The sequence below is a fragment of the Hippocampus zosterae genome, chromosome 4 (genome assembly GCF_025434085.1).
Source record: "Hippocampus zosterae strain Florida chromosome 4, ASM2543408v3, whole genome shotgun sequence".
Lineage (NCBI taxonomy): Eukaryota > Metazoa > Chordata > Actinopteri > Syngnathiformes > Syngnathidae > Hippocampus > Hippocampus zosterae.
Window position 1 is genome coordinate 10,643,056 of NC_067454.1, and position 13,458 is coordinate 10,656,513.

Consider the following 13,458-nt stretch of genomic DNA (forward strand, 5'->3'; position numbering starts at 1 on the left):
ACTGCACTTAGTTTTCACGGTGTTCACTGCGGGGTAGGATGTAGGATGGCGTAGAGACGACAGGTGCTCAGCGCAAGTCTGTTCATATTTGGCACTGGTTGCTAAGCCCCCAAACAAGTACCAGTAGTAGCCTGGTGTCTTTTCCTGCTGTTTGAAAATATCTATTTTTAACAGGAAGAGCAAATGTGATATAAACGAAGAACGTGTGACTGTTTGTATTTGAGGCTATTGTAAAAATGCTCAAATTCAATGAATTTACCATATTCAATCAATCAGGCATATTCAACGTAGTGATCTCCATCCATTGCAATGCCTGTTAGCCATCATTTGTCTTGCAACCCAGGGCACAAGACAGAGCGACACCACCACCTCTCCTAGCGGATGCACAATCAGATGCTACAGTGTGCTGCTATCTGAAATGAACATCTTTTTTTTTCAACTTGGGCGAGTTTTCTATCGGGCCTGTAATGTTCTTATCACTTATACTAATGAGAATATATTTTTACCACTCTTAAATGTAAAACAAAAAAAAGAAAAAAACGGTCTTTATACTCATTATGTAATTTACTACTTCTTTTGTTGAGGCTGATTTAATGTTTTAGATTAAGTCTTGACAAAAATAAATGAATAAATAAATATGCACAGCGCCAGTTCATCCTCTGGCACACACTGAATCAAGCTTTCTTCAAAGTACCCTTAAACCAAGTCATTTATGAAGGTGGTACAATTCAAATTCCAAATTATATGACCTTCAAGAGCCTTCGACTTTGACTAGCACATACACGTAAATGGAAACCCAAATTCTCTTTAGGCCGGGTATTACCTTGAACACATCTTTGCTGCGTGTACAATTTCATGTTTACACGCGGTGCTGGAAGATGTTTTTGCCCCCGTGCTTGTTGCCCTTATTACCGGACTAGTGGAACAGATGAAGGCCAAAAATAAATGGGGACTTTATTTAGTGGGGGCTGGATATGTAACTGTATCCAGCTGTTTTATTTTAGAGGGGAGAGTTCATCCTCTATCCCAAATCCAGTCTAGTCAGAGGCAGCAGCAGCGGTTACTGTTGGTTCATGGCGTTGAATTATAAAAGTGATCTTTTTTGTAAGATTCGGTTTCTTGCTGACCCGACAGCAAAGTCCATACGGTTTGCTGTGGACAGACAGAGAAGATGAGTAAAAGTGCAGCGACCACTATCCTGCGGTATTTCACACTCAGCACAGATTTAGGGGGTGACTCCGGAATGTGAGACAAGTCAAGCATGCATGTGCTGTGTTTTTTTGTCATTGGGACGCATCTTCAACTAGAACTCCTTTTTTTACCCTTCTGTGTGTTTACCTAAATATCCCCCCAGCCCGAGCCTCCTCTCTTTGAAGATTGCTCAGTCCGCCATCCGTCTTGTTGTTGTTTCATAAACACATTGTGTTCAAGCCGTAGCACTAGTGGCACAAGGTCTAAAATTAACACGGCCAAGTCCAAACTAGGGTAGATTTTCCATTTGGCGCATAAATATCTGAAGGCTGAAGGCAAATGTTTGTCCTAAAATAGTCCATGTCATAAAAGACATTGCGGAGTGTCTTTACCAAGTTTGATTTCATTTACAGGCTGTCTCAATTTGATACACACATCAGCACAATAAAACGTGTCTCAATATGGTGCAACCTTCTGCAGTGAGTTTTTTTGGCACTTTTTTTTATACTTTAATCAAACAGTACCAAATATATTGCAGAACAGGGGAACATTAGACCATTAAGGTTTCACATAATTTAGTGCAAATGTGTACGTTTTGAACAAAATAATGTCATCATGTGTGGTGTCAAACGCGCTGTTGTGTTGTGTGACTTTTTCTTTGAATATTTTTCTTTTCTTTTACTTTTCACCTGAACGACCCACTTTTTCCCGTTGGGTTGTCATTCTTCATGTAGCTTTAGCCCTATAAGCGACACAACCGCGCTTGAACTCTTGTTAAAGTAAATGTTATTCTTCCAACTATCCTCGCTTTATGGCTCACGTGTTTAGTTTTTGTTAACAGAGACCGTTTTGTGGCTCCTACTGGCTGATATTTCAAGACCCCTCAAAATTTTCAGAACTAATTCTAATTATTGAATCAAAGAGAGCATAAATTGAAAATAATCATCTGTTTAGAAACGGTTGCACATTTGGGTTAGCGACTAAAATCACCCCTCTGTGTGGCAATTGTCAAGCGTCAATGCAACATGAAAGGAGGCATTTTTCTGGCCGTCTTATCCTGATTTCCTGCTTGCTTGGAAAGAAACCCTGATGCATTTGTCAACACTCCATACCAAATCATAAAGAAATAAATTGAAGCCCCATGGAGTGATGAATGGGTGTGCATACCCGTGCAGCCATTACAGTTGAAACAGTGGACGACGGCGCACATAATGCATGTATTTTGCGTTTCATGGAATTCCGAGCTTCAAGAGCAGAAAATCTAACTCTCTATCCACTGTACACATTTCAGCCGGTACTGGCCCTATATGGTTGCGGGACCGTCCTCACACCACACGTATTATGAACTTCTGAGTGTTAAAGTTTGATGCCATGCTCTGACAGCAAACAATGGAACATGCCCAAGAAATTTCATTGATCCTTTACGAACCTGACTTTGCAGATTGCATGTTAAATGAAAAAATATTGGAAAGAAGAATTGCACTTTTTGTTGCTTTTGTTTCTTTGCTTACTTGCGGCCTATGGCAAAGCATCACATGATGGTGGACTTGACCAGTTTTGGTGGGCTTTCTGATCTTTCCACATGCAGCTCTTAACTAATTTTATACTGTCTGCGGTACATGTGCTGCTGCTGCTGCAGATAAATGGTTTGCACTGCGTTCGTGCGCAAGCACTAACCAGCTGGGCAAAACAAGTGTGACCGTGTGGTTTTCTGAATATAAAAATCGCGTCATTTACACTCATGGACCATTCAGCCATGGCTGCATAATGACCCGTTAACTTGTTACTAGCATGATTTATGCTTTCATGTGGCGGTTAAGATCTGCCTAGTGTGGTTGCCAAAGATGAGCCTGTAACTGGTTATTATGGTGGCCACATGCTGCTCCTTAGTATAACTTCCTTCCCAATACATTTAAAGTGCCATATACTGTGTTATATAACAGGGACTTGGATTCTAGTCACGGTTTACTGCACCGGAATTTACCTTCTGTGGTTTCTGTTGGACTGGTTTCGGGAATAGTCGAATTGACTGTAAGCTCTTCCTTAATTAAACTCAGCACACACATGAATGTGTACCAAAATTCTGGAAAAAGTGGTGCACATGCAGGTGAATTTTTTCTTGGATGAACATAACATATTGGAGGTCTTCCAGTCAGGTTTCAAGACGATGCATAGCACGGAGTCAGCCCTGTTACGCGTTTCTAATGACATCCTCCTGGCAAATGACGCTGGAAACCACGTATGTCTAGTTTTATTGGACTTATCTGCAGCATTTGATACAGTGGATCACAGTATTCTGCTGACTCGTTTGCAGCACTTGGTGGGCGTTGGCGGCAGTGCTCTTGAGGGGTTTAGGTCCTATTTAGCTGACAGAACCTTTTGTGTCAGCCTTGGCTGCTCTGAGTCACGCACTGCTCCCCTGTCATGTGGTGTTCCACACGGCTCAATTCTGGGGCCTCTGCTGTTCTCACTGTATCTGCTCCCATTGGGTTCCATCTTAAGGAAACATGGTATTCCCTTCCACTGCTATGCAGATGACTGCCAGATCAAGGTCCCGCTGAGCAAGAAAGACACCTTCTCATTAAGGCCACTGCTATCATGTCTGGAAGAAATCAAAACCTGGATGGCACAACATTTCTTCAAATTCAATGAAAAGAAGACAGAGGTGATATTGTTTGCTCCCAGTGGCCCTTGTATATCCCATCCTGTAGACTTGGGCCCCCTGTCTCCTTATCTTAAGTCAATAGTCTCAAACTTGGGCCTTAAACTGGACAGTGATTTCAAATTCGATCGGCAAATTGGTGCCGTTGTCAAATCCAGCTTCTTTCACCTTAGACAGCTGGCCAAAATAAAACCTCTCCTCTCACATGAACACTTTGAGACAGTAATTCATGCCTTTGTCACATCCCGGCTAGATTACTGCAATCCCCTTTACTTTGGAGTCCGCCAGTCCTCCATTAAGCGCCTTCAGCTGGTCCAGAATGCCGCTGCTCGCCTCTTGACTGGTAATCGTAAGAGGGAGCACATACCTCCTACTCTGGCATCCCTTCACTGGCTCCCCATACATTTTAGAGTTATTTTCATGATCCTCTTATTTGTTTTCAAATCTCTGAATAATCTCGCTCCACCTTACCTCTCTGAGCTCATCCGCCCCTACACACCTGCCCGGCACCTTAAGTCTGTGGACCAGACATTATTAGAAGTACCAAGAACTAAACTGAGGCTCAGAGGGGGTCAAGCCTTTTCTGTTGCTGGTCCCTCTCTCTGGAATGACCTCTCACTGAGCATTCGGCAAGCCTCCTCGCTGCCCATCTTCAAAACCCTCCTCAAAACTCACTAGTATTCTTTGGCATTCGACTCAGCATGACTTAGATTTGTTCTTGGTTTTACTGTTTGGTGCTTTCTACCGCCTTTATTACCGATTTGTTTTACTGTTTATTGTGCATGTTGTGCATGTACAGCACTTTGTATGCAGCGATGGCTGTTTGAAAGTGCTCTATAAATACACTTGACTTGACTTGACTTTATCCTGTCATGCTTCCATTGCAGAGCACAAAGAAAAGATTTTGTACAGTACACAGAATCCGTATATATAAACCTCTTGGGTATTTGCTTCACAACGAGGCCAAAGGCATGGAACTTTGAAGTTCAAATCGAAACAATTTTAGCAAATGAATTGATTTAAGTGGTGCCAAAAACAAAGCTCAACAGTGGTTTTTTGCTGTATTTCCTGTTGAGCAGCACTATGTGGGCTTAACATAAATCCATTCGAACTCTGAAAATGTCATCTCTTTTGGATAATGATAACATCACGCTGTGATTTGCATTCTATTTTCTTGTGGTTGTTTGTGTCTTTTATAAGCAATGATTATTTGAGAGATTCCCTTATAAATAGCATGTGAATTTTGAGAGAGTGAAATCTATGTATAAGACTTAAGGGATCACATTGTGTCATTTCTCAAAATTTCATCGAAATGCTGGATGCCTGCTCGGTCAGGGATGGGCAACTAGTAACTAGCAGCCCGCATGCGGCCCCGCGGCCACACTCTTAGGGGTCCCCTGATTAATAAAATAATTTGGCTCACTTCTTCTACTTATCGCCTATTCGTCTTTTGTAGATTAATTCTCCTCCTAAGAAGAGAATGAGGAAGAAAATAAAATGTCACAGTAAAAAGTTGATTGTGCAGAAGAGCACCGCCGTGCCCAAAGCTAAAGGCACAGCAGCAGGGTATGCTAATGTTAGCATATATGTTTATTTTTGTCGTGTCTGGTTTTAGCAGTGAGTGACCAGAAGTAGTTCATGCAAACCTGTATGGTTTAGGCTCGCAGCTGCCCTTGCCAAAAGAAAAGTATCATATGTAGCTAGTAGCGGAGTAGCTAAATTGCAGTGGAAATGGTGCCTAGTCTCATATTTTGGTTTTGATAAGTAATGAGCAAGCACCCCTTTTGATTGATTAAGCGTGTTTCATTCACATAGGTCAGTGCCGTTCAAGGTATGGTCGTGATTATTCACACAAGCCTTTTCACTCCAGTTGGTTTTGGAACAGCATGTGATGAATCTCACTAGCTTTCCCTCCAGTTACCACAATATTGGACAGAGCGTTGACGCGGTGGTGTGTGACGCGAAGCTTAGAAGATGGGGTCAGTAACCAGCTGCAGCTCGCTTGAGGCTTGGCAGTTCCCAGGGTGCAAACAGCACTGAAAGACCTTGTTCTCCTCTGCGAGCCTCTAAGAGCTGCCCTCCGTCTAAGCCAGGGAAAGGCGGGGGGTGGGCCATGAGGGCAGCACAGTGCGTGCAAATGTGAGCGGGGGTGCCATCCTGCCATCACCGAGTCTGCCAAGCACAACATTACAACAGTAGTGGGATTGTGCAGCTTCTGGTTTTCAGAATAAGGTCCTGCTCCTATTTCCATCTTGCCCTCAACTCTACCATACACGCAACACTTTCCGCCATCAAATATCTCATCTGTCTTGAGTGGAAACCGGGGTGGCAACTCTCATGACAAATGGAGAAAGCAGCTGCTTGCCGGGTGTGCGAGGCCGACACGGTTGGCAGGGTTAGACACTGGATTTGAAAAGGACAACATTACTCCTGGCAATTTTCTCTCCTTGTCAAACTGACTTGAACCATGAATGAGCTTTGCCTAGTCACCTTTAGAGGAAAGTGCACCAGTCTTCTTTTTGGGTAACAATGGCTTATACCCGAACTGGTACCCTGAAAGGTACTCCTTGTAGACTTGACACTAAAATTACACTTCTGAAAAAGCTAAAAATATTTACTACTGGTAACCTGAAAGGTACTCTTGATAGACTTGACACTAAAAGTCTACTTCTGAAGAAGCTACAAATATTTAGCCTTGGGTCCAACGTGAGCGTCATGAGTGGGAGCTTGCACCTTGAAGACAGCATTGTCCTCGTTTTATATTTCTATTTTTAACTGTTCATTCATTGTGGCTACTATCTATCAAGCTGTGGAAATCTTTGAATATCAGTCCCATTAAGTAGCATACCATTTCGGTCATTGCATATTTATTTGTATTTAGTTAGCTAGCCAGCACACAATGTTCTTGATTTTTTTGTAATCAAAAAAGGCAGATGGATGTGTTAAAGATTCGCTCGGCCTTGGTGGAGGTCTAGTTAACCGTATAAATTCTCTTGTTTTTATGGTAGAGAGAAACATGGATTGCACTGTATTTATTTCTTTTCCCAATGCCACATCCTGCTTTGCCAAAGTAGCCCCAAGTGAACCTCTGGGGAATTACTAGGTTTGTGGCATTACTGTCTCCTGCGCCAGGTTTGGAACAGGAAAAAATATCGAGGCCTATTAAGTCAATCATCAGTTAGCCTCATAGAATGTCAAACTGCCAAATGAATCTCCAGTGCCTTTGCCAGAACTGTAACAACCTTCAACTGACATTGGAAATCCCTCCCAAACAAAAGTCAGACAGCTGAATGCTTCTTTGTTCACACCTTACAGCTGTACTCACATGTGCTTGATTCCGTTTTCTGTCATGTTTCAGCTGGTTGGCTACAGTGAGAAGCCTGTCAACCTGCAGATGTTCATCGGAACAGCAGATGACCGTTACTTGAGGCCGCATGCTTTTTACCAAGTGCACCGCATCACCGGGAAGACTGTGGCCACGGCCAGCCAGGAGATTGTGATCACCAGCACCAAAGTTCTGGAAATTCCTCTCCTGCCTGAAAACAACATGTCCGCCTGGTACATGTCACACATATTTCCAGGTTGCATTTTCCATTTACGAGCTTCCCGCAGTGAGGAAGGTCCGGCCGTGTTTACGGCTTTTATGGCTTAGCCCAATGTGAACTTTTATGTATTTTTAATTTAAATCAACATAAGGTGGTGAACACCAAAGGAGTCGAGAAGTAAACTTCATGTGACTATTTAAGATCCTGCATCATGATTATATTTGCGGAAGGCCCTGCTTCATTTGTTTACATTGGATTTAAGTGGAAAGGATGTGGTCTGGACTTTCCCATTTGTTTTACATTTTACATTTAAAAAGGTTCTTCTAAAACCCTGCTGTGCATGTATTTGCTTTTCTCTGGATTTCACAATTTACAAGCCAACTACTTTCCCTTCTTCTTCCCACAGTATCGACTGTGCAGGCATCCTGAAGCTACGGAACTCAGACATTGAACTGCGGAAGGGGGAGACGGACATAGGAAGGAAAAACACACGGGTACGCGTGGTGTTCAGGGTTCACATCCCTCAGCCGAATGGGAAGGTTCTGTCGCTACAGGCGGCCTCTATTCCTGTAGAATGCTGTAAGTCACCAACACATACAAGCGCACTATATATTACATTTTTCTCCCTAACAATGATTGAAATACACCTTTTCCCCAAGCGACACATTTTTGTTCAGTTCTACACTGAGCAGAAAAAAAGGAGAATCAATAATTAATGCAGTGTCACAGTGTCCCAAGCTCTTGGAGACAAGACAAATGATGTACTGTTCTACCAGTGGCCATCATGGAGCTAGAGCTCGGGGAGGAACTTATACCCCCCTCGCAGGTCTTGCAGTGGTCATAGAATAAGATGGACCCACATCTTTCTTTTGGCTGTTGCTCGGCTCGACTTCCCGTCGTAGAACAATCACGAGTACATGTTGCCGATCTGGAGCTTCGTTTACATTCATACAAGCGGGAAAAGGCACACGGTTCTTTTCCTATTCTGTCGCTTAGCAACCACTGCCAATTATGGGCAAGATTGAACTGTAACACTTTCATCTGTGCTCCGTCTGCGGTGTGTAAATTTCTTAAGGCTTACCGTTTGAAATCATACTTCGGGGAACCGAACTGAACTGTACTGCTTGGTGAAAATGTTAAAATACTCCTGAAATAAATGCCATATTTTACCCTGTCCATGTGACAAAAGATGACTTAGCAAACTTTCTTTTGTCTGTAACGTGTGCTGCGAAACCCTCAGCCCAGCGTTCGGCTCAAGAGCTGCCACAAGTTGACAAATCCAGTCTGACCAGCTGTCTGGTCTGTGGGGGAGAGGAAATGGCCATTACTGGGAGCAACTTCTTTCCAGAGTCCAAAGTCATCTTTTTGGAGAAAGGCCCTGGTAAGACCTTTGTTGTTGTGGTTTTTTTTGGGGGTGTGTTTTGTTTGGGGTGGTATTTGAGGAAAACAGCCTAAAATGAGGTTTTAGAAGTACAAATATGACATACTTTATCACTGAATTTATTTCAGAGCTCTTGAGAAATGCAATAGGACTAAAAGAGTTCTCCTGACATTACTACATTCTTTTGCAATCAAAACAACTAATAGCCATTGCCATACATTGAAAATTAAAATGCAACTCATTCGCTTAGCCAGTCGCCGCCTGCCGCAACTACGATTGTTCTGCTGTGTTCAAATCAGGTCGACACACGGCAAAATTAAGTCGTGTGAGTGAGAGACCCTCGCAAAGATCTTTGAGGGAAATAAGGCACGGAGGAATGTCCTCTGCTCTTTGAGGGCTATGCATAAGCATGGAGATGCGGCGTGGTTGAACGGTCAAGTCTAAAAACAGAAAGAAAGGATCCTCAGAGAGGAGATATAAAGCTGGGCTCCATGTATGAAGAAATTGGACTGCAGAAGAAGGGTAAAAAGACAATGAACCAACAGGGAATGGAAGATGATGATGATGGTGATGATGATGATGATGATGATTGCGGTTTTTCTAAACGATCCCTTCATCTCGACTAATCTGTCCGCTTTAGTGCAAAAGGCACTGATTGGAGTAATTGTCATAGTGGAAGAAATAAGAAAGAACGGAAGGCAGTGACTGATATTTTTCCATTTTCCTGAACTGAAAAACAAGAGTAGTTGTGTGATTATAGGATGGCACCATAAATGGCTTCAGTCTGACAGTGATCCCTAACCTCCAGGCACACGTGATCCAACTAGAAAAACAAATAGGAATCACATGTAGCTTTATAATCAAGACTGATCATTCGAGACCAAATCCACACTAAGACTTTGCAAATTCAAGACCAAGTGCAAACCAAGACATTGTGGAGTTGAGAAGAGTCCAGACCGTGGCTTTGAAAAGTTGAAACCACATCCAGACAAAGACTTTTAGGGGTCAAGACAAAATCCAGGCCAAGACTATGAGATTCAAGTCCCAGAGCAAGACTTTATGGCGCTTATAGCAAGTACAGCCAAAGACTGGGGGGTTTGTCACAATAGAATGTCATTCCTACATTTAAAACTAAAGAAGCCTTTTCGATAAAGAGATTTTCAACAAAAGTCCAGTTGACTTAATTCAACTGTTGCAGGCTAGCAATATATTAATATTTGTTGTTGGACACCAATATTATCTAGTGCAAAAAATTGTCTTTGTATTTATGAACGGACATCTTTAGAGTGTATTTAGAATAAAATAGTAGAAAAACCACTCTTCATCAGGCATTCACGCTAAGATTAAATAAAATATATCAATTATACAAGGATGAAAATGTATACAACGAGACAAAGCAGTGATTGCGCTCCACCTGAACAGTGACACATGCATGCGAATTCGTTTCTCACCATTTTTTTCCCCTCGAGTAAAGTGTTGTTGTTTTTTTTAAATTCGGCATACAAATTGCACTTTCTTTCTCCCCCTGACTCTGGTGTCTGCCTGATCCGAGTCATTGTCTTAGCGTGGTATGAGCTTCTTGTTGGTGCTTGTTGTCTGACATAGCATGTGGGGCCCTTGCTCCAGCCTGTTGAATGTCAACAAGACGTGGTGCAATAATGCGCTGCTGTCAGCTGCCAAGACTTTCAAGGACATTTCTTCATCGGGAAAGGAAATGTACCTCTCAATGGATACTGCATTACCACACGAAGGCTTAGGTATTTGATTAGATTACGTCTACAGAAGGTTAGATTTAAATCTACAGGGACGTGAAAAGCTGAAAATGTTCCTGAGATTAGAGAGTGCGCTCAAGCTACACAAAGACTCACCCTCGCTACAGACGCAGATGTCTTTGGTTGGAATTATGAGGGAACGTTGGTTTTGCGGGGAAGACGCTATGCAGGTAGAGACTGTGGTAACATCATTAAAACACAAACTTCAAATAATACAGCTCAGAGCTACATTCTGTGCTAACGTAGCAAGTCAAATAAACGTTTAGTCAATGGTTTCAGTGTCTTCCAACCACAGGGTCCTGTCAGTGTTCCCTACGATGTCTGGCTAAATAATTAGATCCAACATTGGAAAACGGCAAAGGATGTTTTTCAGCAGTTAAAATAAATACAGTGATTCCACTGTGCTCTTTAGAATGTCAGCCAGGCAAGACAAATAGGAGGTTTATTTGGACATTTGATTGTGATTAAGTCGCCGCTACTAAGATTTTCTCCATGTGGCCTCTGGTCCTCGAAAAGGAGGACACAAAGCTCGTCAGTAACAAATCCTGTGGTTCCTTAGCCACATTCATCAGTGCAGACGGTAAAAGTTATTTTTTCCCCTCTTTTCTCTACTCTCTTGTTAGATGCGCGGCCACAGTGGGAAGTGGAGGCCAAAATCATCCGGGAGAAAACTCAAGGCGTGAGTAGACTGTTAGTTACCTCAATAGAGTGGATCACAACCTGGTTGACCTTTGAGATTTGCTTGCATTTCTGCATAAAATTTCCCATTTAAATGTTTTTTTTTGTGATTAATTTGTCAAAAATGTCATTATCAGAAAATCTTTAACTGTTTAAGTTATCAGTACAAACTATCTCACACACAAAAGCAGACCTTTGAAATGGAAAATATAAATGTGGGGAGGTATTAAATGTCATGCAAAGTAAATAGTAAATGTAAAACATGCATCAAACAGTGATAAGCGTTGCCAGCTAATCGGGCTCCAGCTAGTGCGAGAAGCTAATGTAGCAGGCTTCATTTTTACTCAGCACTACTTCTTGTCAAACAATACCCACCTATGGACTACATGTGCAAAACCAATCCAATCAAAGACAAAACCAAAAGTCCTTTGTTTCCATAATACCGTCTGAAAGTCTGATTAACTGCTCGTGAATGGGAACACATAAGAAAAGTAGAAACCTCATAACTAACCAAAGTGAAACAGAAGCAAAATTCATGCACACATGACTGCTACTAATGGTCATTTGAAACTATCATGTCACTGAAACACTTAAAGCCAAAACCCATGATTGACTGGCACTGAGTCTAAAATGGATGGATGATAAAATTCAAAGCACACATTCAGGTAGTCCTGTGATGCTGGCTGAAATTAGTTCAAGTGAGGGGAACAAATTTGCTATCGGATATCAAGTGGCGGTTCCGCTGTACAGCTCTTTTTTTTGGTCAAGTGTAGAAGGTGCGTTTAAATAATGAGCACTGTTTTGCTTTTCATACAGTCATGTATTGTAGTGGAAGTCCCTCCTTACCACAGTAAGACTGTGAGCTCCGCTGTGCAAGTGCAGTTTTATGTCTGCAATGGAAAACGGAAAAGGAGCCAATCCCAGCGCTTCACTTACCTTTCAGGTGAGGTTAAGTTTTTTTTTTTAACTGTTGTTGTCATTGTTATTACTGGACGACCATTTTATTGTTCCATGATCTGGAAATGTTGCTTTTTCTATGGGCTTAATCGATTAATTATAGTCATGATGGATTCCTTTTGTTTGTTGCTTCCTGCTTCCTCCCACAATAGTAATAAAGCACATTAAAATGACACTGTATCACTAACTCATTTTGTCAGTCTAAAGTACCTGACTGTGACGCAGTGGAGTAACCCAATGTCACAAGCACCTGCTTGCTGTTGGTTTTGTAAAACCTTCATTAACTCACAAACCCATTTTGGTCTGAAGGCTTTTTCTTTTTTCTGTTCAATGTAGTGGGCCGAGATTTCTGAGTGTGTGATGCCATAATTTGAGTGTCTCCTGGTGTGTGTGTGTGTGTGTGTGTGTGTGTGTGTGTGCGTGCATGCGTGTCTGTCTGTATATGCCCCTCCACCCACCTGCCCTCTCTATTTGCAAGCACGCCCACTCAGGCGGTTCCTGTTCCTGTTCCCTTTTGACAGGCTGCGGCAGCCAATGACGGCAGAGCAGGAGTAAACCCTGCATTGTTTGTTCGCACAAGCAGGTTCGGTGACACCATCAGAGGCACCGCAGACACCATCTGCTTTATTGTGTTCATGTGCTTGTGTGTGAGTGTGTGGGTTGGAGGTGGTGGTCTAATAAGTCATGTTTCCTGTCTTGTTGTGGACTGGGTGGTAACGATCGCTGTAGCAGACGCCACATACTGAAGAATTAGCCATGCAAAACTGGAAATTAGAATTAATAAATTCTCTTTATCCTGTTATTACTGATCTACTCTGTTTTACTAAATCACACTGCAAATAAAGTAATTTGTGCCCCAGAGAACCTGGAGAAAACTGATGCAAGCACAGTGGAGGTTATGCATACGCAGCACAGAATGGAAGAAGCTGCTGCCTCAATTTGAATCCCCAAATTGACAGTTGTGAAATGTACCGCATGTCGTCAGGTCCTCGGATCAAATCCAAAAGTTGTTTGACTGGCAAACGATTATAGTTCAGAGGGTCCGCTGAAAATAATTTCTTTGTATACATCTATCATCTCATATTTCTGTGGATTCATTGGGAAATCTTCTTTAGCCCTTTTCTTTTTTCGTTTAAACCCCTCGTCCCTTCATCCCAGAGGGCTGATGGGGTGAGTCGAGGGCGTGAGATCAATGAACTTGTTTGTTCTGTTGCTCTGATCCGTGCTGGGGGGCATTCAGGCATTCAGCTTGTCACACAGTATTTCATGTGA

At 42.4% G+C, this 13,458-nt stretch overlaps 1 protein-coding gene across 2 annotated transcripts in view; it reads left to right on the forward strand.

The window, feature by feature from the left end:
- nfatc3a (nuclear factor of activated T cells 3a) overlaps nt 1-13,458 on the forward strand; it is a 52,761-nt gene that overhangs the window by 24,605 nt on the left and 14,698 nt on the right. For both annotated transcript variants that reach the window (XM_052062836.1, XM_052062838.1), the window contains exons 4-8: nt 7,212-7,411; nt 7,805-7,977; nt 8,639-8,779; nt 11,175-11,230; nt 12,046-12,172. In XM_052062836.1, the coding sequence (XP_051918796.1) occupies nt 7,212-7,411; nt 7,805-7,977; nt 8,639-8,779; nt 11,175-11,230; nt 12,046-12,172 (697 nt within the window). The remainder of the gene's footprint in view (nt 1-7,211; nt 7,412-7,804; nt 7,978-8,638; nt 8,780-11,174; nt 11,231-12,045; nt 12,173-13,458) is intronic.